Consider the following 26,206-nt stretch of genomic DNA (forward strand, 5'->3'; position numbering starts at 1 on the left):
AATGGGTTTTTTAAAATAAAAGAGAATATCCAAAGTATGAATAAGTAACAGAAACTGATTTTTAAAATGACTAAGCAGATACGAAGAAGAACTAAAGAGAACTTAGGAAGATGAAAAGTATACTAAGAAAAATTAAAAATTTATTGGTGGGTTTTAACAGCAAGTTAGCCAAACCTGAAGAAAGGGTCAATGGGTCAATAAATCCAAGAATAGTTGCTCAAAATGCAACACAGAGAAGCAAAGATTAAAAAATCGAAAAGATGTTAAAAGACATGGAGTACAGAGTGAAAAGTAATAATATATATTTAATAGGAAATACAGAAGGAGGTAATAGAGAAATTATTAAATAGATGTATTTGAAGAAATATGACTAATAGTTTCCCATAATTGATGGCATGATGCTGAGATTCAGAAATGACAATAAATCTCAAATTCAATAGTAAAGAAAAATCTACATCAAATAAATCACAGTGAAATATATTACAATACAGAACACTGAAGGCAAAGATCTCAGACACATCCTAAGAGAAAAGGCAGAATAAATACAAATGAATAGCAATGGATAGCTAACTTTTCAACAGCAGTAATGGAAACCAGGAGACTCTGGTATAATATCTTGATAAAAAAATAGCTAATCTAAAATTATATACTTAGCAAAGTTATTTTTTAAATAAGTTTGGTAAAATAAAGATATTTTCACATAAATGAAAATTAAGAAAGATACAACTACCAAACATTTAATAAAGGAAATCCCAAAAACTGTAGGATGAGCCAGCTGATCTCAGAAGGAAGATCTAAAATTCAAGAGAGATGGTAGCTATTTAAAAAATATATATGTGAAATATATATATATTTTTTAGATACATATATATATAAACATATTTATCTAGCTATTGATCAGTTAATCAATGGATTAATCTATATCTCTAAACACAATGCAAGGCTCCCATCTGCTACTATTCAAATCCCTTATCCCATCTAAGGGCTTCCCAATATAACTTCCAATTGTCTCTCTTTCCTACTCTTCCCCAGGAAATTTCTCCTCTTTTCAAGATGTTCATTTTTTTTTTCCTTTAGATTTATTATATGAGAAAAAGAACTGGGTCTTGAAGAGGAAGAAGGAGAGAGAACCTCAAGCAGACTCCCAACTGAGCACAGAGCCTGACACGACCCTGAGATCAAGACCTGAGCCAAAATCAAGAGTCAGATACCTAACTGACTAAGCCATCGAGGCATCCCTCAAGATGTTCTTTTTACAGTGGCCAAAATATCTTTGCATATGACTATCTGTATATTGGTTCATATGTTTGTTTTTAACTTACAAACTCTTTCTCCTGCATTTCAGTAGTCATCGTTTAAGGGACCCACTTCTTACATAATGTTTTTCCTAAGAATAAGCCCATGGTGGTTTCTGTTTCCTTTCCTTCATCTTTTCAAGTGTGCATTCTCTGAGATGACCATGGTAAAATTAAAATAACCAAATATGGGGCACCTGGGTGGCTCAGTGGGTTAAAGCCTCTGCCTTCATGATCCCAGGGTCCTGGGATTGAGCCCCGCATCAGGCCCTCTGCTCAGCAGGGAGCCTGCTTCCCCCACCCCCGCCTGCCTCTCTACCTACTTATGCTCTCTGTCAAATAAATAAATAAAATCTTTAAAAAATAAAATAACCAAATATTTATTGTACACTCACTATGAACAATGTACATTGCTAAGTATGTAAGACTTCTTCCTGACACACAATATAGAATGGTGGTTAGTAACACCAGCTCTGAAGTCAGACTTTAATCCCTGTTCTGCCCTTACATGATGATAGTGAGTTAATCATCTAAAGTTCAGTTTTCTTTATAAGAAAAGGAAATAATAAAAATATCTAATTCTTCAACCTATTGTGAGCATTGAATAAGATAATTCATACAAAAAACGTTCATTTGTAAGATAAATAGATGATAGATAGACAGGCAGACAGCATAGTAAGATATAGATATTTACTATGAACTAGGTAGTTAACCAGGATTATCCTGACATATTTGAGTTTTGATTTCTAAATCATAGAATCTTAGAAATAAAACTGGCATTAAAATTCCATGGGAATTACATTACGAGGAATACCTACGTCTCGGGTCTAAGAAAAGGAAAAGTCCCAGAAATTATGGCTGCAGGCATTTCATCTTCAAGAAATGAACACAAAACACCAGCTCACTCTACCCAGACAGTTGGCACCAGCTGGGAGAGGACGGTTGCCTCAAAACCCTGAGGAACATTGTCTGCTGTCCTGCTCTTTTGCCCACAATTGCTTGAACTCAAGGCTGGACAGAAACCTATGACTTCTGGTGTCACATGCAAGGACGAGTTGTTCCAACTCACACTGACCGTTTCCAGAATTTGAACCACAATACTGCAAAAGACTGAGACCATTAGCAATGGGATATGAATCTGAAGAGTTAATGAAATAAAGCAGAAGCCACAGCAAGCTGAGTCTGGTTTTAAACTAACACAATAAGGGTACAGGAACTCTTATTAATCTAGCAAACTGGTAACAAGATATGCATGATGCAAATGCACTAAGATTTAGAGAAGCCTACAGCCCCAGCAGCCTCTGGCTCCATTTCTAGCCCATATGTCACTGTACAGTATATCTTTTTTTTTTCTTTTTTCTTTTTCTTTTTCTTTTCTTTCTTTCTTTCTTTCTTTTTTTTTTTTTAGTTTACTTGAGTAAGCCTCTATTGTTTACAACCACAAAAGTCCAACTAGAAGTTTAGCAAGAATCTTAGCTAATCTGTGACATCATTTCAAATAGGCTTTATCTGATCAGAGGGTCTGAAGAGGGATCCCCTCCTTATGAGAGGGGAATACATTCCAAGACCCCCAGTGGATGCCTGAAACTGGGGATAGTACTAAGCCCTAGGCATACTATGTTTTGTCCTATATATACATATCTCCAGTAAAGTTTGATCTCTAAATTAGGCACTGTAAGATTCATCAACTAACAATTAAATAGAACAACATAAGAACTCATGTAAAAGTTACATGAATGTGGTCTCTCTCAAAATATCTTACTGTACTATATTCACCCTTTTGGTGATGACATGAGATGATAAAATGCCTACATGATGAGACAAAGGGAAGTGAACAACATGGGCATTGTGACATAACATTTGGTTATTACTGACCTTCTGATGATATGTCAGAAGGAGGGTCATCTGTTTCTAGACCACAGGTGGCTGTAGATAACCAAAACCACGGAAAACAATGCTGTAAATAGAGGGCAATTGCTGTATCCCTTCTGAATGGCCTATTCTTTCCCTCAGTCACTGTCTCCCTGCTAATCAAGATTCATCTTACTTGCTGGCTATTGTAGTTCACTGCTTCTCCCATCATCAAGACTTACTCCATGTTTCATACTCTCAGAACCATCTGGGAGCACTGCTACTCAAGTAATGAGATAATGAATAAAACGGCTTACAGCCTTTTCCCTCCTCAGCTAGCATTTTCACACTTTCACGAGTATCTTTAGTTATTTTTACTTACTTCTGAATATGGCAGTTCTACCACAGTAATGAGACCAGTAGGAGGGATTACTCAAGTGTGTATTCTGAATTCCCTTCTTTTTTTTAATACAGAGTAGCATACTGTACCATACCCAAACTCTTGCCCAACACTGCCATTTCCCCCATGACATTGACTTTTCATTTATATACAGGATAATTCATTTTAAAAATATGAACTAAGTACTTTCTGTGTTACAAGAACTATGAACAAAGAGCCTAAAGTGTTGTGCAAGAGACAGACAACAATGGGTAATGACAATATATTATAATGAGTATGTACTTCGGCAGGAGTTGGCAAACTTTTCCCTTAAAGGGCCAAATAGTAAATATTTTTGATTTGTGGGCCACATAGTCCGTTGTAACTACACAATTCAACCACATGAAAGCAGCCATAGACAACAGTAAATAAGTAGATAGGGCTGCATTCTAACAAAATTTCTCTCACAAAAACAGATGATAGGCTAATTTGGCCCATAGGTCATAGTTTGCCAACCACCACTCTGCGGTGAGAACATCCTTTTATTCAACAATTACTTATTGAATACTTCTTAATCTAGTCCTTTTGCTATTCTATGTGCTAGGCTGAAACAGTAACCCAAACATATAAAACCCATTCCCTGATGGAACTTAGAGAAGTGGAGAAGATGGATGTTAATCAAATATATATATATATTTATCATATATCATATCATATATATGATATAAATTCATATATAAATTTATCATATATATATGATAAATTCTAAAAAGAGAAATAAGACAGGAAAGAAACTTTGAAGAGTCAGAGGAGTGTGCGAAATTTTGGATGAGGTCACCATGGGCGGCTCTGCCTAGATGGTGACTTTGGGAAAAGCCTGGAAGGAAATGGGAAAACCAGCCATGCAGAAATAAATCTAGAGGAAGTACCTTCTAGCAGAGTGAAAAGCCACTGAACAGCTCATGTGGTAGGAGTCTGTCTGTCAAGTCCAGGGACAATGAGAAGGCCTGTGTGGCTGGAATAGAGTAAACAAGGGGAGCAGGGTAGGAGGTGAGGCCAGAAGTAACTGGTGCCAGATCAGCTAGGGTACTGTCAGTTATAGTAGTAATGAGCTAGGCATGAGCTAGGAATGAGCTAGGAAGCTGCTGGAGAATTCTAGGCAGAGGGATGACTGGATCTGAGTTATACTAATAGGATTACTCTGGCAGCTATGTTCAAAACAGGCTGGGAATGGGGAGGCATGAGCAAAAGGGGTGAGACCAGTTAGGAGGCTATTGCAATAATACAAGTGAAAGAGGAGGGGACCAGAACAGGGTGGTGGCAGGAAGAGGAACGAGAAGGGATACAAATGAGACAGCTAATTGTTATTTGAGGATAAGGAATGGTCCCAAGAAGGGGGAAGTGACATTGAGACTTGAGGGGTAAGTAGGACCTATGTAAGTATCAAGCTAGGGGAGTCAGACCCACAGCTACAGAGGTCCTGGTGAGACATGGGAGATGAGGCTGGTGTCCAGGGAACTGATGAAGCAGCAGCATCCCCCAGGAGATGGCACTCCAATGAAACACATCCTCCGAGAAACCCCCAGTGCCCACACTGACCATATGCTCCACCCTCTCCCCAACCTACTTCCATGGGTTAGGGGTAAGACCCACCAAGAAGATTTAACTTTCCTCCGGTTGCTTAAGTAACATCCAAACAGGGTTCCCAGAGGAAACGAAAAAGAAAACATTTGTAAGTGTGCAGTGTTCTTTGAGATTCCAAGGCTTAAATTCTAGGAAGGGATCCCTCAGTGAAATCATCTGAGACAGACTGGCATCTGACCAGGATGCCGGGGCCAGGACACCAACTCCTAGGAAAACACCAGAGTATCTTAAACAACTGACTGTAGTTGGAGACAAGGGTCTCTCCTAAAATTTTTCTAAGAGTAAATATTTTCAACACAGACATCCCACATGGCTCTCTCACAAGTCTGTCTATTTGGCTAGGAAATCAGCACAAAAAGGAGAAAAACAACCTCTCCCCTACTTACCTGGAGAGAAAAATTCATTGAGCCAGGTGGACAGAAAAATTGAGGACTTTACCCTGAAATAGGATACCTACTGGGACTAGGGAGAAATGGGCCTATAGGAAAACAAACATGAGACATTTCTATTTGTAGGTAAGCTTTTTAAATTTACCAGAAGTACTTTATTTCTTTCCTCTTATTGCCTTTATTGTGTGAAATGGGTAAGGGAAGGTGAGACTCATCTCTTGAGAGTTTACCCTGCTTGTACATTTTGAACGGGAGAGATTGAGAGGTTTCTTTGTTACATGTTAAAGTTTCTCCCCCATTTCTTTTCTCTCTGCCCTCTTTTACCCCTTATGCTTATTTTTCTTGGGCTTTTTTTTTTTTCCTTTTGGCTACAGGGAACTTGACTTAAACCATTCGTAGTTTCCACCAGAAGTCTTGTGAATCTCAACTTCAAAAGAAACCTATAATGAAGCCTGGCTGATGTTTAACAGACCTGCCACTGCAGGGGCCCAGCCCAACAGTTCCTTTGGCTCAACAGCCACAGAGGGTGGGTGAGCAAAGTGCAGCTAATCCTAAACCTCCCAGTCTGGGTAGTGCCTATTTCTCTACCAGTTCCCTCTGACAGCACGTGCATCAGCCCTCCGGCCCCTGGATACAAACCCTGTGCTGTGCAAGTGCAGACACCACTCTCAGATATGCCCCTGCAGGGCACCTCCCAGCTCACTCTCTGGAGGACCCTTCTAGAGCCAAGTGGGCCATGTCCTAGCACTGCCATGTCAAGCAGTCCTTCTGCTCTCAAACTCCCCAGCACAAAACTCAGGGAATTTGGCAGAAAAGAAACAGTGAGTCACCAACACCCAGAGACCTTAGCCTACCATAGGCTTCAAAAAACAAATGTGTAAGCATCCCATTATCTGCTTCTCAGCATGGTCTGATACTAGACGATTGATTACTTCCTTAACCTATGCTCAGCCATTTGTTTTTATTTGGTGATTTTTCTCCTGATGAAAATAATACTATGATATCTGACATACAGAACCCAAAATGGAGAAGCAAGCACTCTGTTCCTAATTTAATTGGACACTAAGCTCAACACTGATGTGAAAAGGAGTGAAAGAACAAGGGATAAAAAGTAGGTTCGGAAGCAAGAGCCCTTCTTCACCTCTGAGACATAATTTTAGAGAGAAAAATAACAGAAACAAGTCGTGACCCAAAAAGCTGAAGTATGCAAAGGTCAGGGAAGCTGAATGTCCCTTAAGGCATGGAGATTCCCTTGGCTTGGCTTCCTAGGATACGCCATAGGGAGTGGTCAACATTTGTGATTTTATTAGGCAGACTCTCAACCTTCTTCCTGCCTTCAGCTCTTGTAGATGCTCTCCCAGGGTGGCTACTATGTACAAAGAGACATCTGGCCATGTAGCCTTCCCTACCCATAAGCCAAGTTCCTCTAACTTGATAATTCTATTCAACTGGCTGGGTAATGTATCTATAATTCATATCTCCTCCTGACCAGCCCAAGTCTGATAAATACTCTTCCTTTGATAAGCCCATCTGGGTTACAGATGTTTGAGGTTGGAATCCTCAGGCTCTGTGTTCCTCTCAGAGCCTTTGGGGGAGGTAATTTGGGCTAGATTTCTTGCTGAGGGTGGGGAAATATTGAGTGGGGTTTGAAAAATGAGGAGGATTGTTCATATGCTGATCATTGCACTTGCATATTAGTAATCTATCTGTAGATGTGTCCTTTATTTCCCAACTATCCCCCACTAACCTATAAGCTCCTGAGAAGACTCTGTTTGTGGCACACTCTGTTTGCTCAAAAACTGTCTAGCATGGCATTTGTTAAAGTTGGATTCCTTCAGAGTCACATTATAATGGAATTATGAGCTTGAGCTCTGTGATCTAATTGTAATAATAGAACACTATTATGAATAGTAAAGACAACCACTAGCTCAACCAAGTTACACACTCTTATAGATATCCAGAGATCTATGTCTCTATGAATCCATAGTCCTTCCAAACAACCCAAGCCATAGCCCAGAAAAGCAGTCTGCTTCCATATTCTGCTTTCAGTGCATTGGCCTGGATTTAATCTTGATAAAATAAATCCAGGGAATTCTGACAAAATTACTAAAACCCTCTACTAAGTTGTTAGCACCTGCTCTTTATATATTCTTTATATTTGTCCCTCTGCTTAGCTCACTGTGTCCAGCACATCAATAATCATTTTTCAAAATATGGTTCTTGCCAATAAGAGTTATGAAAAACATTCAATATTTTTAATAAAAAAAATAGCATAAGGAATACAAGGCAGAGGATAGAAGGGAAAAAGTCTATATATGAAATAAATATAAGGGAGTTGGGAAACAGAATAGTTCTCCTCTCCACTATGCAGATTTCTTCCTCCAAAAGAAGATATTCAGAGTTAATTATCCTTTTTTAGATTGTGATAAGTAGAGATTCAAAAGCGTGTCTCCTATTGTGAACAAGTGCTAGATATTTCAGGAAATCCACCCGCATGAAAGACAGAAAGGGCAGAGACGTGGGAAGGAAAAATAAAAGTCAACTGCAGATGAGTCAGATATCATGCACAGGGGGTGAAAATCAGAATATGTCTTATTTTTAGCCTCAAAGAATTTTGTATCCTTAAAATAAAAATAGATTAATATAGAAAGTCAAAAAAAAGAAGGTCTTAAAAATATTATTGTTAAAATTAAAAATTCAATAGAAGAGTTGGAAGATAAACTCAAGGAAATAAAAGGAAGGAAGGAGAGAACCCTCTTCCACTGTTGGTGGAAATGCAAGTTGGTGCAGCCTCTTTGGAGAACAGTGTGGAGATTCCTCAAGAAATTAAAAATAGAACTTCCCTATGACCCTGCAATTGTACTTCTGGGTATTTACCCCAAAGATACAGAGGTACTGAAAAGAAGGGCCATCTGTACCCCAATGTTTATAGCAGCAATGGCCACGGTCACCAAACTGTGGAAAGAACCAAGATGCCCTTCAATGGACAAATGGATAAGGAAGATGTGGTCCATATACACTATGGAGTATAATGCCTCCATCAGAAAGGATGAATACCCAACTTCAGTAGCAACATGGATGGGACTGGAAGAGATTATGCTGAGTGAAATAAGTCAAGCTGAGAGAGTCAATTATCATATGGTTTCACTTATTTGTGGAGCATAACAAATAGCATGGAGGACATGGGGAGATAGAGAGGAGAAGGGAGTTGGGGGAAATTGGAAGGGGAGGTGAACCACGAGAGATTATGGACTCTGAAAAACAATCTGAGGGTTTTGAAGGGGCAGGGGGTGGGAGGTCAGGGTACCAGGTGGTGGGTATTATAGAGGGCATGAATTGCATAGAGCACTGGGTGTGTGCAAAAATAATGAATACTGTTATGCTGAAAATAAAAAATAAATTAAAAAAATATATATATGAGAGAGGGCACCTGGGTGGTTCAATGGGTTAAAGCCTCTGCCTTTGGCTCAGGTCAAGATTCCAGGGTCCTGGAATTGAGTCCTCCATCGCTGTCTACTCAGCAGGGAGCCTGCTTCCTCCTCTCTCTCTCTCTCTCTGCCTGCCTCTCTGCCTACTTGTGATCTCTGTCAAATAAATAAGTAAAATCTTTTTAAAAAAACGAGAGAAAAAAGAGAATAAGTTCAGGAGGCCCATCTTCAGGAGCTTGCTGGAGGGGAGGGAGGTGGGAGGGATGGGGTAGCTGGGTGATGGAGATTGGGGAGGTTATGTGCTATGGAGAGTGATGTGAATTGTGTAAGACTGATGAATCACATACCTGTACCCCTGAAACAAATAATACATTATATGTTATTTTAAAAAAAAGAAGTATCAAAGTAATAATTCAAGGCAGTTTTCCAAAGTTAAGGGCATGAGTATCTAAATCAAAAGGACAATTGAGTGCTCAACAAAAGAAAAATAAAAGGCCAACCCTAAAAAAATTATCATAAAATCCCTAAAGTAACAAGGATAAGATTCTAAACAATTTTTACAAGGAAACAAAACTTTCACCTCTAAAAAGACACACAATTATCAAAAGAGGAGCTACAGCCAACTAATGAATTTTTTCAAAAAGTCTGAGAGAAAATGTTTTCCAACCCAAAATTTTACACCATGGCAAACTATCAATTTTGTGTAAAGGCAAAACAAAAACATTTTGAGAAATGTTTTTCAGAAAAAGTTACTTAAAACATTCTTTCTTAGAAAGTTACTCAAGGATATCTTCCGGTAAAATAAGGTTATAAATTAAATGTCCAGTAAGGGAAGGTAATAAAAAGAGAGATAATCATGCAGTTCAGGACACAGTAGCTCCAACCAAAAAGCAGAATTTCTGGGATGACAACTGTGCAGCAGACTAGATAACTCGTCAAAATGGGAAGAGAAGGGTCATCTGGGTGGCTCAATCAGTTAAGTGTCAACTCTTGATTTTGACTCAGGTCATGATTTCAGGGTCCTGAGCTCAAGCCCCACATTGGGCTCCTGCTAAGCATGGAGCCTGCTTTAGAGTCTCTCTCCCTCTCCCCCTGCCTCTTATCCCACCCCAAACACACACATGCACTCTCTCTTGTTCTCTCTCAAATAAAAAGAAAAAAGATTAGAAGAGGAGAGAAAAAAATAGAATGAACTAGAAGGAAGATCTCCACAGAATGAAAAAAAAGACACATTCTATAGATTAACTGATAAGATAAAAACAATTGAGGTTATCAAAAATGATAGAAGGAAGAAGGGAAGAAATAAGGGAAGGAGGGAGGGAAGAAACAGAGACTCAAGGGGTAGGGTGGGAGGAGGAAGGGAAGCTATGCCAGGAAAAAAATATAATAATAGAATCATAGTTTGTTCTGCAGGAAAAAAAAATCAAAGCTATGATGTTGTAAATATATATAACTGATCTAACTAAAGATGGTCATATAACTATACTGAAAAGATGGAGGAGAGAAGAAGGAAACCTTATAAAAGTCAAAGTCTCATCTTCATCATAAGAGCAACCCAATGCATAATGTTTAAAATCAATGGATCAAGTAATATAAATACAATATTTGAAGACATGGAGGTAATTGCCAAAAGAGACAGGTAAAATAATCAAATATGAGAGCAAGGCTAGCGGGTGGAGAAGGATAGGAAAAGTTAGGCCAGGGACTGCCATTCTTCCTCATGTCTTTTGGTACAGCTTGATATTTGTAACCATGAGCATTTATTACTATGATTTAAATATTTTTGACTATCAAAAAAAGTATAAAGAGTTTGTTTTTATTCCACAAAGTGAATTTTGTACGTCGGGGTAGGCAGGTTTGAAACATGTCTGGGTCTAGGGCTAGAAAGGGATAAGTTGCCATGGCAACTCTGTGTCAGTAAAGGGAATAAGTTATAAACACCTAGTTAAGGGTCGTAGCTGTAGGTGTTTGGAGACATACAGGACCACTCTAAGAAGAATGATGCCTGGGCACCTGGCAGTGGACTGTTGTAATCAGCAAGGAGAAAAATAAGAAGAAGCCAGATTTCCCTGTCTCCCCAGAGAGCTGGCAACCCCTGTTGTTAGTGAGGTTGGGCTTTTGCTTAAGGTTATCAAAATCTAAAACCCAAACCCAAACAGAATCTTTCTTTTTTTTTTTTTTTAAGATTTTATTTATTTATTTGTCAGAGAGAGAGGGAGAGAGAGCGAGCACAGGCAGACAGAGAGGCAGGCAGAGGCAGAGGGAGAAGCAGGCTCCCTGCCGAGCAAGGAGCCCGATGTGGGACTCGATCCCAGGACGCTGGGATCATGACCTGAGCCGAAGGCAGCTGCTTAACCAACTGAGCCACCCAGGCGTCCCCAAACAGAATCTTTCTTATGTGAATATTTCTGGGAATGCTATCACTTCCACCTCTTATTATTATATAAACAAATGGCTTCCCATCTGCCAGGTCTAATAATGACAATAATTAACGTTAGTTTAGGACAATTTTTTTTACATATCAGGCACCAAGCATTTTTCTATCCCTTATGTCATCTGATTCACAAAATAACCCAAGGATACAAGTAATGCAATTTATTACTGCAATCACACTCTTTTTAGACAAGACATCTGAATTTCAGAAAGTGGACTGCACAGTTTATAGTTAAGTAGCAAGGGCTCTCAAATCCAACTGTGTCCTGATTCCAAATTTTACACTTAGTCTTTGACATCACATGCCTGAACTACAAGCTGATCTATTAATTAGCGTTAACTGACTGCCCACACATAGGGATACCGCGAACTACTATACAAGTTGTGGCCAACAAACATAAAGGCAGCCACCCAGGTATTGGATGGGAGCTGAGATCCAGTCTTCCCTGCTCCTGCCAACACTACACCTTAGCTCCGATGTGAGCCTTTTTATAATCTGTACAAAGGTACCAGTTATGTCATGAGGAAGGCTTGCCTGCATACACAAATTAACAAGTTTACCACCCACCTCTCTCCTTTCTTACCTCCCTCCAACACTCCACAGCCACTGCATTGACAGTAATGGAAATCCTCTTACTGGTTTCTGTCTCACTATAGAAGACACATCAGATTCATTAATTCGTTACAATAAACATGAGACAAATGACTATATGTTGGGGCTATTCCTGGCACTAAGTATGTAGTGCTTAACAAGGGCCCTGATCTCATGGAATGACATTTATGCCAGGAGAAAGACAAACTAAAGTACAAGAAAACATTAGAAGGGATGAGTGTTACACAAAGTATCAAAATTAGCTGATGTAATAGTTATTGAGTAGCTTAATTCGGGGAAATCAGGAAAGGCTTTTTTAGGAGGTAACATTTCAGTTGATATCGAAATGACAAGAGAAAACCCACCAAGAGAAGATCAAGGGAAAGAGGTTTCCAAGAAAATGAAACAGCGATTGCAAAGCCCATGGACAAGATCAAGCCTGATCTCCTCATCCGAACAAGAGAGAGGCAGGATGACTATGCAGCGAGGGTGTGAGAGTGGAAAAAGTGGGGAGGTAGGTAGGGGTCTGCTTACAGCACACTGCAAGCCAGGTGGGGGACGTGGATTTGGTTCTAAGGACAGTGGGGAGGATGAAACTAAGAAGGGGACTAACAGGGATTTTTTATTTACCTTTTACAAAAGATCTTCCTGGATGATTTGTGGGGAATGGAATCTAATGGGGCAAAGAGGAAGACTGTGGTCACCTTAAGGAGACAGGGGATTAGCTGTAGAATGCCTTGTGTTCCTGAAGTTGCTGAGCTGCCCCAAATTCACCAGATACCAAGGGCACATGAGGCCTCTTCACGGATTTGTGTAATTTGCTGGGAAACTATTACTATAGGAAGGATGCTCACATACAATTAGTGCTGACTGGCTTCTGCCATGTTTACCTCGTTTGCTCTATGCAGAGCCCCTGGCTTCCTCTGGTGGACTAAGCTGTGTGGCTCTCCTGTGCCTTAAGCACCTGGGCCTATGTCTTCAGGTGCACATCACACCATGTTTGCTCCACAGAAAATGAGTTCTGGGAGGTCTGTCCCTTGTCTTTGCCATCCCTGTGTCCCTAATTATGTAACACCTAGGACTTCACAAAGGCTCAATAATGTCTGGTGGGAAGGATGGATGTTTTATTTGGGGGCTGTGTGAACCCTCTTTTCTCTCCAGAAACCAAAAACATCGAATGATGTGAGAAGTGCACCCTGTAGGTAGGACACCCCAAGCCCCAGTCCCTTACCTCCTGGGTGAGTCAGGGTCGAAGCAGGTCTTGTGAACATCAGCCACCTCGGGGTCGCAGCAGTCCCCGTCATCAAAGTCGTTCAGCATGTTGTTGCACTCCACGTGGCAGAGCCCATCCCTGCGGTTCCAGGAGTAGCAGCGGCCGTGCAGGCGGCAGTCGCCCCCGTCGTAGCCCGTGAGCGGGTGCTCACACTCAGGGTCACAGTGGTCATTGCCGATTTTGCTGGGCTCACAGTTCACCAGCACAACCCGGTGGCGCAGGGTGGAGTTGTGGACCTGGTGGACACTCAGCTGCCAAGTAATGTTGTAGCGGCTGAAGGCGTCGCTCAGTGCCTTGTGCTGCCGGCGGATCTGCTCCTCGCTCACGATGGGGTTCAGGCCCTCATCATCACAGATGTTCACCACCTGGTAGCGGATTGCCTTCTCTCCCTGGAGGGGCTGGTGCCCATTGTAGTGGGAGATCAGCTCCACATTGTCACAAACTGTCTGCCCACAGAGCGGGGGCTGCAAAGGTGACAGAATCTCAGGCTGAGGCTCAAAGCCCTGCAGAACCTCACGCTGTGGGTACTCCCCATCCCTAAAGGGGGCCCACTGTTCTTCCAAGGGCTCAAAACTGGCAGTCAGGATCAGGGTGGTCAGTTCCTCCACTCCTGTTGGATGCTGAGGACTGTGTTGGAGGTGGCTTTGTGGGAGGGCGGTTGACCAGAAGACCAGTGTACCCAGGTGTCCACGAAAATTGTGGCCATGCTCAGAGCTATCCCCCCCCAGAAGCAAAGAACGACAAGACGCCATGAAGGGACTGTTCAGGGGACCAGACTGCTCTGGGCTACTAGCCACCCGAGTGCCATCCACATACAGGGCCATATGCTGTCCATCGTAAGTGGCTGCCACGTGTGTCCATGTGCCTGGTTGGTAGCGACTGTGGCCAGTCACAATGGTGGCTTTCTTCACACGGTCGGTGCGAAGGGAGAAGAAGAAGCGAGCGTCTCGCCTTCCCATGTCCTTCCCTGAGCGGATCCCTAGGGCCCAGCCCTTGTCACTGACAGTGTGGGAGCAGTTATCAAACACACCTGGGAAAGAAGGAAGAATCGAGGGGAGAAATACCAGATATAAAAGGGATGGAGAAAGGGAGAAGAAAACCCATATAAATAGCAAGAATGTAGGTTTTCAGTGGAGAAAAAATAAGTGCTACAGATTCCCCACCAGATATGCTTCTCTGGTACCCCATATCAGGCCATTCTGGCAACATCTATGCCCAAAAGGAATCAGATTTGAGATTCCATCCAATCTAATTTATTCTGGTATTTTTTGATAATCAAAATGAAACCTATGAGGGGGATATCTAAAGCAAGTGACAACCATCTTCTGACGTTTGTCACAGAAGTTCCTCACGCTGAGTCTATGTCTTCCTCCCTTCCTCAGAAGCCATGGGGGCAATCACAGTTTTTAGAAAAGACAATAATCTCCTATGCCCTCAAAAGGTCCTTTTTCTTCATTTGAATATTGAAATAATGATTCTCGTAGGGGAAAACAAGGAGTTGGTGAATAGACAAGTTCCTTAGAGAAGACTATAACAGATACCATTCTCAGCCCACCATTTCCTCTATGCAAGGATGCCCATCTACAGTGAACAGCTGTTCCCCAGAGTAAGGAAAATGGTATTGCCCCATCACCCTATAAGAAAAAATAATCAAGTCAGTTAGAAAAATAGTGGTTCTATAACCAATGATGCCCACCATAGTACAAAGGTGAGACTCTACCAACACACACTGCTTTACCATCTTACTCAGTGGGCACAGGACTATCAAATCCAACTGAATAAACAAAGGGGGTCTACTTGTAGATAGCTAGACCATTAACATGTTGCCAGCAGGAAAAAGGAGTCAGATATAACACAACCACAGATAAAATAGGAATCCCAAAGGCGATTTGGACGCCTCAAATGTTCCGAGAAACCCACCTGTAGTTATGAACCCACCATCCCCTCCAACACCTCTTCTAATAGTATATAGGTAGTCGCAGGAGCAGATTTTACTTGTAAGTTACATAGAGGCACTACATTCACACTGGAAATGCTTAGTAAACATTGCTTTAAAAAATATATTTTAGGGGCGCCTGGGTGGCTCAGTGGGTTAAGCCGCTGCCTTCGGCTCAGGTCATGATCTCAGGGTCCCGGGATCGAGTCCCGCATCGGGCTCTCTGCTCAGCAGGGAGCCTGCTTCCTCCTCTCTCTCTCTGTCTGCCTCTCTGCCTATTTGTGATCTCTCTCTGTCAAATAAATAAATAAAATCTTTAAAATATATATATATATATTTATTTAAAAATAAATTTATTAAATAAATAAATAAATAAAATCTTTAAAAATATATATATATATTTTTTTTTATTTATTTATTTGACAGACAGAGATCACAAGTAGGCAGAGAGACAGGTGGGACGTGGAGGGGAAAGCAGGCTTCCTGCTGAGCAGAGAGCCAGATGCGGGGCTCAATCCTAGGACCCTGAGATCATGACCTGAGCCGAAGGCAGAGGCTTAACCCACTGAGCCACCCAGGTGCCCCAGTACTGCTTTAAATAGTGAATAAATGATGGAGAATTCTGCTTCTTCTGAATTACATATCTGGGCCTAACACCAAAAGTCATTCTCCCCCAGCCTGTTATATAAGAATTGTATTTATGCCCCTGAGTTCCTACATAATCCACTCAAACAGTAGTTCTCTATGGAGAATATGGACTTAAAAGCCATGAGGCTTCCTGTTGTGATTGCAGTCAAGTATTTTAAAAGTCGCTACTTTTTCATAAATGACAGAGTATTTTTTCTTCTGCCTCTAGCATAGATCAGTAAACTGTGATTAAAAAATAATAATAATAGGGGTGCCTGGGTGGCTCAGTGGGTTAAAGCCTCTGCCTTCGGCTCAGGTTATGATCTCAGGGTCCTAGGATCGAGACCCACATCGGGCTCTCTGCTCAGCAGGGAGCCTGCTTCCTCCTCTCTCTCTGACTGCTTCTCTGCCTACTTGTGATCGCTCTGTCTCTGTCAAATAAATAAATAAAATCTTTTAAAAAAAAAAAGAAGAAGAGTTTTTTTTTTTTAAAAATAATAATAATAATAAAAAAGGGGCGCCTGGGTGGCTTAGTTGGTTAAGCAGCTACCTTTGGCTCAGGTCATGATCCCAGGGTCCTGGGATGGAGACCCATGTTGGGATCTCTGCTTGGTGGGGAGTCTGCTTCCCCCTCTGCCTGTCACTCCCCCAGCTTGTGTTCTCTCTCTCTCTCTCTGTCAAATAAATCAATAAAATATTTTTTTAAAAAACTACTTTTTTAACAAAAGCAACTCTACAGTCAGAATTTGAAGTATTGGTGAGGACTAGGTATAATGCAATGATGATGTTCCAGTTTTGTTTGTTTAGGTGGGGGCGGGGTGTGGTGGTTGTTTTTACACTGAGGTCTGTCTGGTAAAGGAGCATAAATACTCCCGCTTTAACAAATTCCTGTACAGAGTAGACTTTCAAAAGGGAAGACAAATCTAGAGATGAATAGTAAGTTCCCTTGTTCAGAGTTTCAATTTGGTTATCTTATTTTGGGATAAGTACATTTAGCCTTAATTATATCCATCTGCTGACCTATGAGCAAATGTGCTACAATATTTAATACCAGGACCATAAAGTTACTCAGCTCCCAAGTAGTAAATATCCACTAGTTTTTACAAGTTAGAATTGGGGAAACTATTTTATATTTGTTGCATATAAATATGTGTATCTACAGATCTTTCTTGACTTACAATGGGGTTACTTCTTGATTAACCTATCATAAGTTGAAAATGTATTGAATAAAGCTAGCCTACTGAACATTGCAGGTTAGCTTAACCTACCTTACATGTCTCCGAACACCTACAGTAGCATGCAGTTGAGCAAAATCACCCAAGAGACTATTTTATTATCAAGTGTTGAGTATCTCATGTAACTTACTAAATACTGTACTAAACATGAAACAAAGAATGGTTATATGGGTACAGACTGGCTGGAAGGGTATCAGTTGTCTACCTTTGACTCACTGCAGCTATGTCACTGCTGCCCAGCAGCATCACAAGACAGTATTGGGACCATATACTGGTCCAATATTGGACCATATAAGAAAAGATCCAAATTCAGAATTCCAAGTACAGTTTCTACTGAATGTATATCACTTTCAAACCATCATAAAGTCAAAAGATCATAAGATGAACCAGTAAAGGTCAGGATCTGTCTATATGTGATGTGAATTACAAATGATTAGGCTTCACATATAAATTACCTCATTAATTAGCTTGTTATCTACCCGACATCTAGTTGCAGTTTTGAACACTTTTGTTTACTGTTATTAGAATTTCTGGTTAGCATCAATAAAATAATTGTTTCTACTTATTTATCTCATAGGAAGCTATAAAATTATTGATAGTGTGTCTAAAGTGATGTTTTTAACTTCTTGAGACAATACAGAGAAGATGTAATTTTATCATACTAGTTTAGTTTGGATTAATCTAAGTTTTAGTAATTATATTAGAAAGGATTTAATAGACAGAAAAACTAAAAATGGTCATTTTAGTTGGGAGTTATAACAAGTATGATAGAAGTATCACTTTTTAAATGATTACCAAAGAAATTTTTCTTTGTTTTCTAATTTAATAAGATGTCCCAAGTAGCATATAAGAAACCTCACTAAGTGCTTAGACAACTGCATTTTATTTATTGTCTTACCATTGTTCATCTATAGAAAGAGAACAATTTTTGAAGCACTGCCCTGTGCTCATTCCATGCCAAAAAGAAAGAAAAAAGAATTTTCTAACCCAATTATTGTGGACTGAATATTTGTGATGTTTTTGGAGGTGGAGCCTGTAGGAGGTAATTGGGTCATAAGGATGGAGCCCCACCATGGGGATTAGTGTTCTTTTAAGGAGAGGAAGAGAGCCAACCCTTCCTGCTCCCTGCCATGTGATGATACAAGAAAAGGATCATCTGCAAATCAGGAAGAAGATTCTCACCAGACATTGGATCTGCTGGCATCTTACACTTGCCAGCCTCTAGAACTGTGAGGAAAAGCCTGCTTTTGTTTAAGCCACCAAGTCATGGTATATTTGTTCCAGCAGCCCAAACTAAGACACCAATGTTATCACCTAGCTGTGGATCAGAATGACAAGTGAAACTTTTACAAATACAGATTCTTGTGACCATGTTGAGAGCTGCTCACCCAACCATATTTATAGAAGAAATCGCCCTTTTTACTACTGCCCAGTGGATGGAAATGCAGAAAACAGAATTTGGGGGTCATTGTGTTTTCCAATCAGTGAAGAAGAATTAGAAAGACTGTCATCAATGGTAAGTTAAACCAGACATGAAAGTGGAAAGCGCATTTGAAATTGCCTCCTACCGTTTGTTTAAAAATTACATCTGATCAGGCATTTTAGTACAATCTATGTAACCATCGTACATACTGGTCCATTAATTTAGCAAACTAATGGAATGACAAATAGTTAAAAGAAATAAGGTCCACTGAATAGTGCACAGATATGATGCTCTTAGGGAATGTCACCAATTGATTGTCTAGGAACTGATATTAATTGGGGCTTTTTATTATCAGTAATAAAACTCATATTTAAGACCACTAAAACAAAAATAAATATCCTCCACTCCCACTGAAAGATCTATTATTCCAAAAGAGCAAACTGGGGCACTGAAGTATGGTGTGCCTTACCTCCCTCTCCCTGCTAATCGCCACCATCGGCACCAACCTCTTTCATGAAATCTTGAGTTCAACCTTGTGAGGATTTTCAAATTTTCTGAAGACAAAGTAAGTAAATATTTCTCTCCTGCTGCATCTTCTATAGTCCGTACTAATAATCATCTGTTCCTCCAATCTGGAGGCTGTGGATTGAAAACTATGATTCTCTTCTCTTGAGACAGAATAAACAAATATAGTGAGACTGAAATTGCATCTTCTGCTCAAACGTAGATATAAATCCAACACTGAACCCATAACCTGATGCCCCATGCTTCAACCCTAGCTGGTGGAAAGAGGATCGTGCTTGGTCCCCCTAATAAACCCTAGGACTGCCACCCTACTAAACCACAAAGGATTCACATTTCATCGCACTGTCTTGTTCCTTGAAGGAAATGAAATTTCACTTGGAATTAGTCACGTCAGTTCATCACATTTACTGAACATTCATCCCAGATATAGAAAAGTAGTTTCAGGGGCATCTGGGTGGCTCAGTGGGTTAAGCCTCTGCCTTCGGCTCAGGTCACGATCTCAGGGTCCTGGGATCGAACCCCACATAAGGCTCTCTGCTCAGCAGGAAGCCTGCTTCCCCCTCTGCCTCTGCCTGCCTTTCTGCCTACTTGTGATCTCTCTCTCTCTCGCTCGCTCGCTCTCACTCTGTGTGTCAAATAAATAAATAAAATATTTTTTTAAATGTAGTTTCAGCTTTGGAAGAAAAAGCAGTCTTTGCCCTTGAGGAGTTATACTCTCATGGGTGAGTGGAAACATTGAGATGATTTCATATATCAAAACTTAAGATCAAGGAATACATAGGTAAGTGAAAACAGAGCCTAATCTCAACCCATATAATTTGGAGATAATTTCCTAAGGGGAAAAGACCCAAGCCTACTCTTGAAGAGTGAGTAAGAGTTGGCCAGGCAAAAGAATTATGGATCACTCCACACAGTGGGGACAGCAAGATGGCAGGCAACACGGGTGGAAACAGGTCAAAGTAGGTCTTGCATAACACAGTAAGGGGCTTGGACTGAAAAAGTTAGGGAATAGCTGGAGGTTTTCCTACTGTTGCCAAATGCCTCTGATATCCCGAGAGCACACAAAGGAACTGCAGCATGAAACATCCCATGGCTGGCCTTGCCCTGCACACTTGGTCCAACTGCAATTAAGGAACGTTCCAAAGCTTGCAGATGGACAACTGTGGCACAAGAAATACAGGAATACTACAAGAGTTCCGTGTAGTTAGTCCACCCACGTACTTGCACAGTAGATATTTATGAAGCAGTACTAGCTGCCAGTCTCTGTATTTGTGCTAAGGTTTTCTAGTGATCAAATGGCTATTTGACATCATGGAAGTTCAGTACGGTCCAGAAAATAAGCCTTAAATAAGTAACTACAATGAGATATGCTGACAGTGAGAAGTAAAAATAGCTATGTGAACAGCCAAAGAACCCCTTTATTAAAACATGGAGATAATACGGCAGAAATTCTCCCTAAAGTTATTAACAGCCAGCTTTCTAGCACTGACCCATCTTGTGAATAATTTGATGCTACCCAAATCTACCCATGAAACTAGGGCTACCTTGATCACACTCAAAATGCCTGAAAAGTTTAGGGAGACCCAAAGCCAAAGAACTCCAAGATGTAAGTTCAAACATTCCCAAATCAAACGTCCAGACATTTCACCCAGAAACGTTCACTGTAAAATTCCTTATATCAAATACCCATTTCAGCTGAGTCTTCTAAACTGGGATGTGGTATTCTTTTTGTGAAGATTTTTTCCATTACTCCTTAGCATGAAAAGATATCTCCCATTTATATTGTACTTGAGCTTTCCAAAGCAATCTTGTGTAACTATCATTTAAATGGTAAAGCCATCCTGTGAGCTAGGATAATTATCACCAGTCTCACTGTACAGATGAAGACACTGAGGGTCTGAGAGGTCGGGTATTAGGCCAGGTGCAGACAGTACACTACAGCTGAAGTGTCATGATTCAGATCCCAGGACAGATTTCTTTGCTGGGGAAACCACAGAACATGGTGGTTTCAAGCATGAGTCAGTGGACGTTTCAGTCCCCAGTCTGCTACTTAAAAAATGTGACCTTAGGAAAATTATGTCACCTTCCTGGGCCTCAGTTTACTTATTTGCACATTGTACCTGTAAAATAAAATCTGTCCTTCACTGCTCTTCTCTTCCACATCCTTCAACCACAAGCTGATATCACAGACCTACCTCCTGAGGTTGCTGGGAGAATTAAATAAAAGAACATATGTGAGAAAGATCAAGGCACAGTGTCTAACTTACACAAAGTGATGAACAAATATTAGTTATGATAAGGAAGAGTTTGATGATGAGACATCAAAGGGAAGAAGAAATCAGGTATAAAGCCAATGTTATGCTGTAAATATTTAACAACTAGTCCTCTGAAGGAAAAAAAAAAGTCCTGATTTGTAGCATTTGCCAATTTTTGTAGTACAACTATTCCTACAATGGCCAATCTTAAGTTACCAATATGGTGTCACTGAACATGGACTGGGAAGAGATGCGTACAATTGGTTCTGGTGAGCCTGTCTGACCAGTTCCATCCTGATAAAGACAGAAAAAGAAAACAGATTCAAGCTGCCAGGTGTCTCCTTTTCCTTCTGACTATTAAAGTAGCTGTGTGTGCTTTGCTGCTGAGCTGTTTTAGAATTTAAGAGGACTAAATGTCCCTTTATTTTTTTTAAAGATTTTATTTATTTATTTGACAGACAGAGATCACAAGTAGGTAGAGAGGCAGGCAGAGGGGTGAGAGCAGAGAGCCTGATGCAGGGCTTGATTCCAGGGCTCTGGGATCATGACCTGAGCTGAAGGCAGAGGCTTTAACCCACTGAGCCACCCAGGCGCCCCTAAATGTCACTTTAGACTTACTATAAAGCTGTAGTAATCAGGACGGTGTGGTATTGGTGAAAGTGTAGATGAACAGATCAATGAAACAGGACAGAGAGCCCAGATATAGACCCACATAAATAGATATAACTGATTTTGACCAGGAGCAAAAGCAATACAATAGAGCAAAGATAGTCCCTTCAACAAATGGTGCTGGGTCAATGACATCTACATGCAAAACAATAAAGCTAGGCACAGACCTTACACTATTCACCAAAATTAACTAAAATGGATTATAGACCTAACTGCAAGGTGTAAAACTACAAAAACCCTAGATGATAACATTGAAAAAAATTTAGATGACCTTGGGTTTGGTAATGACATTTTTAGCTCTAACAGCACGACACAATCCATGAAAGATGTAATTTGTAAGTTAGACTTGATTAAAAATAAAAACGATTGCTCTGCTAAAGATAGTGTCAAGACTAATAGAAGACAAGCCACAGATAGGGAGAAAATACTTGCAAAAAACACATCTAATAAAAGACTGTAATCAGAATACACAAAGAACTCTTAAAGCTTAAGAGTAAGAAAAGAAACAACCAATTTAAAAATGAGCCAAAGGCTGTAAGAAATAACTCATCAAAGGTATACAAATGGTAAGCAGGCATATGAGAAGGTACTCCACATCATATGTCATCAGGTAAATGCAACTTAAAACAAGAAGATACCACTACACATGTATTAGAAGAGCCAAAATCCAGAACACTAACACCAAATGCTAGAAAAGATTTGAAACAACAGGAAATTCTCATACCTTGTGGGTAAGAATGCAAGATGGTACCATTTGGTGGTTACTTAAAAAACTAAATGTATTCTTACCATGTGATCAAACAATCACACTCCTGGATATTCACCCAAAGGAGGTGGGTGAGTTTACACTCACCCAGTTTACACAAGAATCAGCACACAGATATTCATAGTAGCCTCATTCATAATTGCCAAATTTTGAAAGCAACCAAAATGCCCTTGATTAGGTGAATGGATAAATTAACTGTGGTACATCTAGACAATCGGATATTATTCAGCACTAAAAAGAAATGAGCTACCTAGCCATGAAAAACCATGGAGGAAACATAAGTATATATGTTACTAAGTCAAAGAAGCCAATCTAAAAAGACTACATATGGTATGGTTCCAACCAAAGAGCATTCTGAAAAAGCAAAACTATGAAGAAGATAAAATTAGTGATTGCCAGGAATGAGGGGAGAGAGGTGAGTAGGTAGAGTACAGAGGATTTGGGGAGCAATGAAAATAATCTGCATGATATTATAATGCATATAATGATATATGTCATTTTACTTTGGTCCAAACCCAAAGAATGTACAACACCAAGAGTGACCCCTAAGAAAACTATGGATTTGGGTAATTATCATGTGTCAGTGTAGGCTCGTTATTGGTAAAAAATAAAATGTACCATTCCAGTGAGACAGGGGCAGGAGATATATGGGAAATCTTGTACCTTCCTCTAAATTCTACTGTATACTTAAAATTTCTCTTAAAAAATTAAGTCTTTCTTTAAAAAAAAAAAGGTAAAAGGTAAATATTGCCTCCACTTTGGATTTTGAGGCTTAAAATGGCTATCCACTTTAAGCACCCAGGGACCAACAGTGCTGGTTAAATAAAATTAAATTAAATAAAATTTGTCCAACAAAGACCTGCTGTTTAGCCCCTTCAACCATAAAATGGGATCACAGTGCAACCTGCACAGCTCATCCACACATTCTCAGGAGGGACACCAGACCAGCTTTCTTAACTCCATCAAGTAGGAGCAAGATAGACTTGATTTAAAAGAAAAATTTCCAAATCCCCATTTAAGAGACTTCTCTTTCTTCTCAGTCTAGCAGAGTAGAGGCTGACAAAACCAAGGCAGCCTAAGCCAACACACTATATATGTGGTAAAACCCTCAGCTTGTGCAACATTGAGATTTTACAACTTTGGATGTATATGTGATAAAAGCAAATGTGTTATAACTGTTGTTTATTCATCAAAGTCACATTCTTGGGAGGAACAGAGGGACCAAATCATCAATATTATTTATGAAATCACTCAACACCAAAATGAGCTATGAAAGCCCATGGGTTGGGAAAATGAGATTGAATGATGTAACTTGAAAAATGGTGATGGGACTAAATCCAAACATTTGGACCATGTCATTTTAAGACTTTAAGAATCGCTCTTCCAGTTCTTGCTTGGACCTGGCTTCCATTATGTATCAATGTTGACTAAATTTAAAATTGTTCAAACACCTTACCTTGTCTAATAATCTAAGTTTTGAGAAAAAGGAAAGTGAATTGAAGGAGTATATCCTATTCATTGTACTCCTGTTTCTAACTCCAAAACTCAAATTTAGAGACCCTGGGTTCTTAACAGAGCCATATAATCATATGGGTTTTCAGGAATTATTTGCATCTAGTTCTCTATTATTAAAGGCATGAGAATTAATAGAGTCAAATACTGTCAAGGAAAAAAAGCCTTCTTCAAACTGGGATACAGTCTGAATAATTATGAGACATTCTAATAGTAGTAAATATCATAGCTAAAGAGTTACAGACAACCATTTAATTAGGCACATTTTTTTAATGTGGCCTCTGTAGAGAAATAATCCTGCTTCTTTCCACTTCTTGGGTTCTTTTTTTGGATTCAGAAGATCTGTTGCTCATCAGAAGAAGAAATAAAGGGACCTAAACTACCTTTTATTAAATGTCTATTATACTCTAGATGCTGAACATGTGCCACCTCTATTAAGCCATGCCACAAACGTATGTGCTGATTTTATCATCCTCATTTACAGACCAAAAACTAAGCGTCATAGAAGTTAAGCAAGTCATCCATAGTCTTAAATCTAATAAGGGCCAAAACCAGGGCTGTTTGACCAAAACCTCCATGCTTTTTCCACTGCACAAAAGTACTTTGAATACTGGGGCACCTGGGTGGCTCAGTCAGTTAAGCATCTGCCTTCAGCTCAGAACATGGTCCCAGAGTCCTAGGACTCAGCCCCATGTCAGGCTGCCTGCTCTTTGGAGGGTATGCTTCTCTCTCTCCCTCTGTTTTCTCTCTCTCTCTCTCTCTCAATCTCTCAAATAAATAAATAAATCCTAAGAGATAAAAAATAAAATATTTGGAATACAAAAAAATAAGTATTTAGTTATTGATTTGAAGCAAGAAGACTACGGGCTGGTGAATGTGGCATTAACAAATAAATATGCGGACCACTCCTTGAAGGTGATGGGGATCTGACTCTTCAAAACCTGTGAGGCTAACAGCCACCCCCCAGAAATGGTTTGGAGAACAGAACTGACTGGCCAGCTAGTTTGAATGTCCATGTTGTCCAACGGATAGGCTGACTTCCTAAACATTTGGTAAAATTTCCAGGTGGTCCCACAGGGCTTTCTGTGACACATAGCACTCAGGAAAGCTAGGACACAAGCCACTCATCCCAAAGTTGGACAGCAAGTGAAGGCTGAAGAAGGTGGAAGGGAAGCCAGTGTCAAGTACACTCAATTGGTATTCCCCTCCAAGCCAGTGGTTTCCACCTCCACTTTGTTTTCTTGGTTTCCCCAGTAGGTGGGCACCTGGTGGAGGAAACCCTCTATTAGAAGAAAATGTAATAAAACAGAGGAGTGAGGGGCGCCTGGGTGGCTCAGTGGGTTAAGCCTCTGCCTTCATCTCAGGTCATGCATGATCTCAGGGTCCTGGGATCGAGCCCCGCATCGGGCTCTCTGCTCGGTGGGGAGCCTGCTTCCCTTCCTCTCTCTGCCTGTCTCTCTGCCTACTTGTGATCTCTCTCTGTCAAAATAAATAAATAAAATCTTTAAAAAAAAAAAAAAAACAGAGGAGTGAATGGTCTAGGTCGGAGCTGCCCACCTCTCAACAAATCCAGTCAAACTGCTTTGCGCACTCTCTGGTAGAGAAGGATCTACCAGAAATCTTCCCTCTCCCCTTCTGGGATCTTCTTTCCATTGATTTTGACAGAAGGGAGTCCCTGACCACAAGATCAGATAGAGAGAGTTATGTTTCACCAGTACTCCTGGCATCATAATTATGAGGCAAGTATCATCCACTCCAGGAGTTATGAAAGTCAATATAAAGTGAGAAAAAAGGGGGGAAAAAAAAGGAATCTTCTGAAAATGGTCAGGAATCAACCAGTCTTTGTCATTCTTATTTTATGGTTAATGAAGACAAGGGAAAAGGAGCATCTCATACCCTTTCCCTCAAAACAGAGGAGTATCTGTGTTTCAGGAACATTGTGTGAATTTATTTCAGAGTGCTGAAATAAATGGA

General features: G+C 40.3%; 1 protein-coding gene across 1 annotated transcript in view; it reads right to left on the bottom strand.

Annotated features, from left to right (window-relative positions):
• Window positions 1-26,206, bottom strand: part of PAPPA2 (pappalysin 2) — a 292,512-nt gene that overhangs the window by 244,135 nt on the left and 22,171 nt on the right. Inside the window, exon 2 of the mRNA XM_044267353.1 lies at window positions 13,243-14,314. Coding sequence (XP_044123288.1) covers window positions 13,243-14,314 — 1,072 coding nt within the window. The remainder of the gene's footprint in view (window positions 1-13,242; window positions 14,315-26,206) is intronic.

The sequence above is a fragment of the Neovison vison genome, chromosome 10 (genome assembly GCF_020171115.1).
Source record: "Neovison vison isolate M4711 chromosome 10, ASM_NN_V1, whole genome shotgun sequence".
NCBI classification, from domain to species: Eukaryota; Metazoa; Chordata; class Mammalia; order Carnivora; family Mustelidae; genus Neogale; species Neogale vison.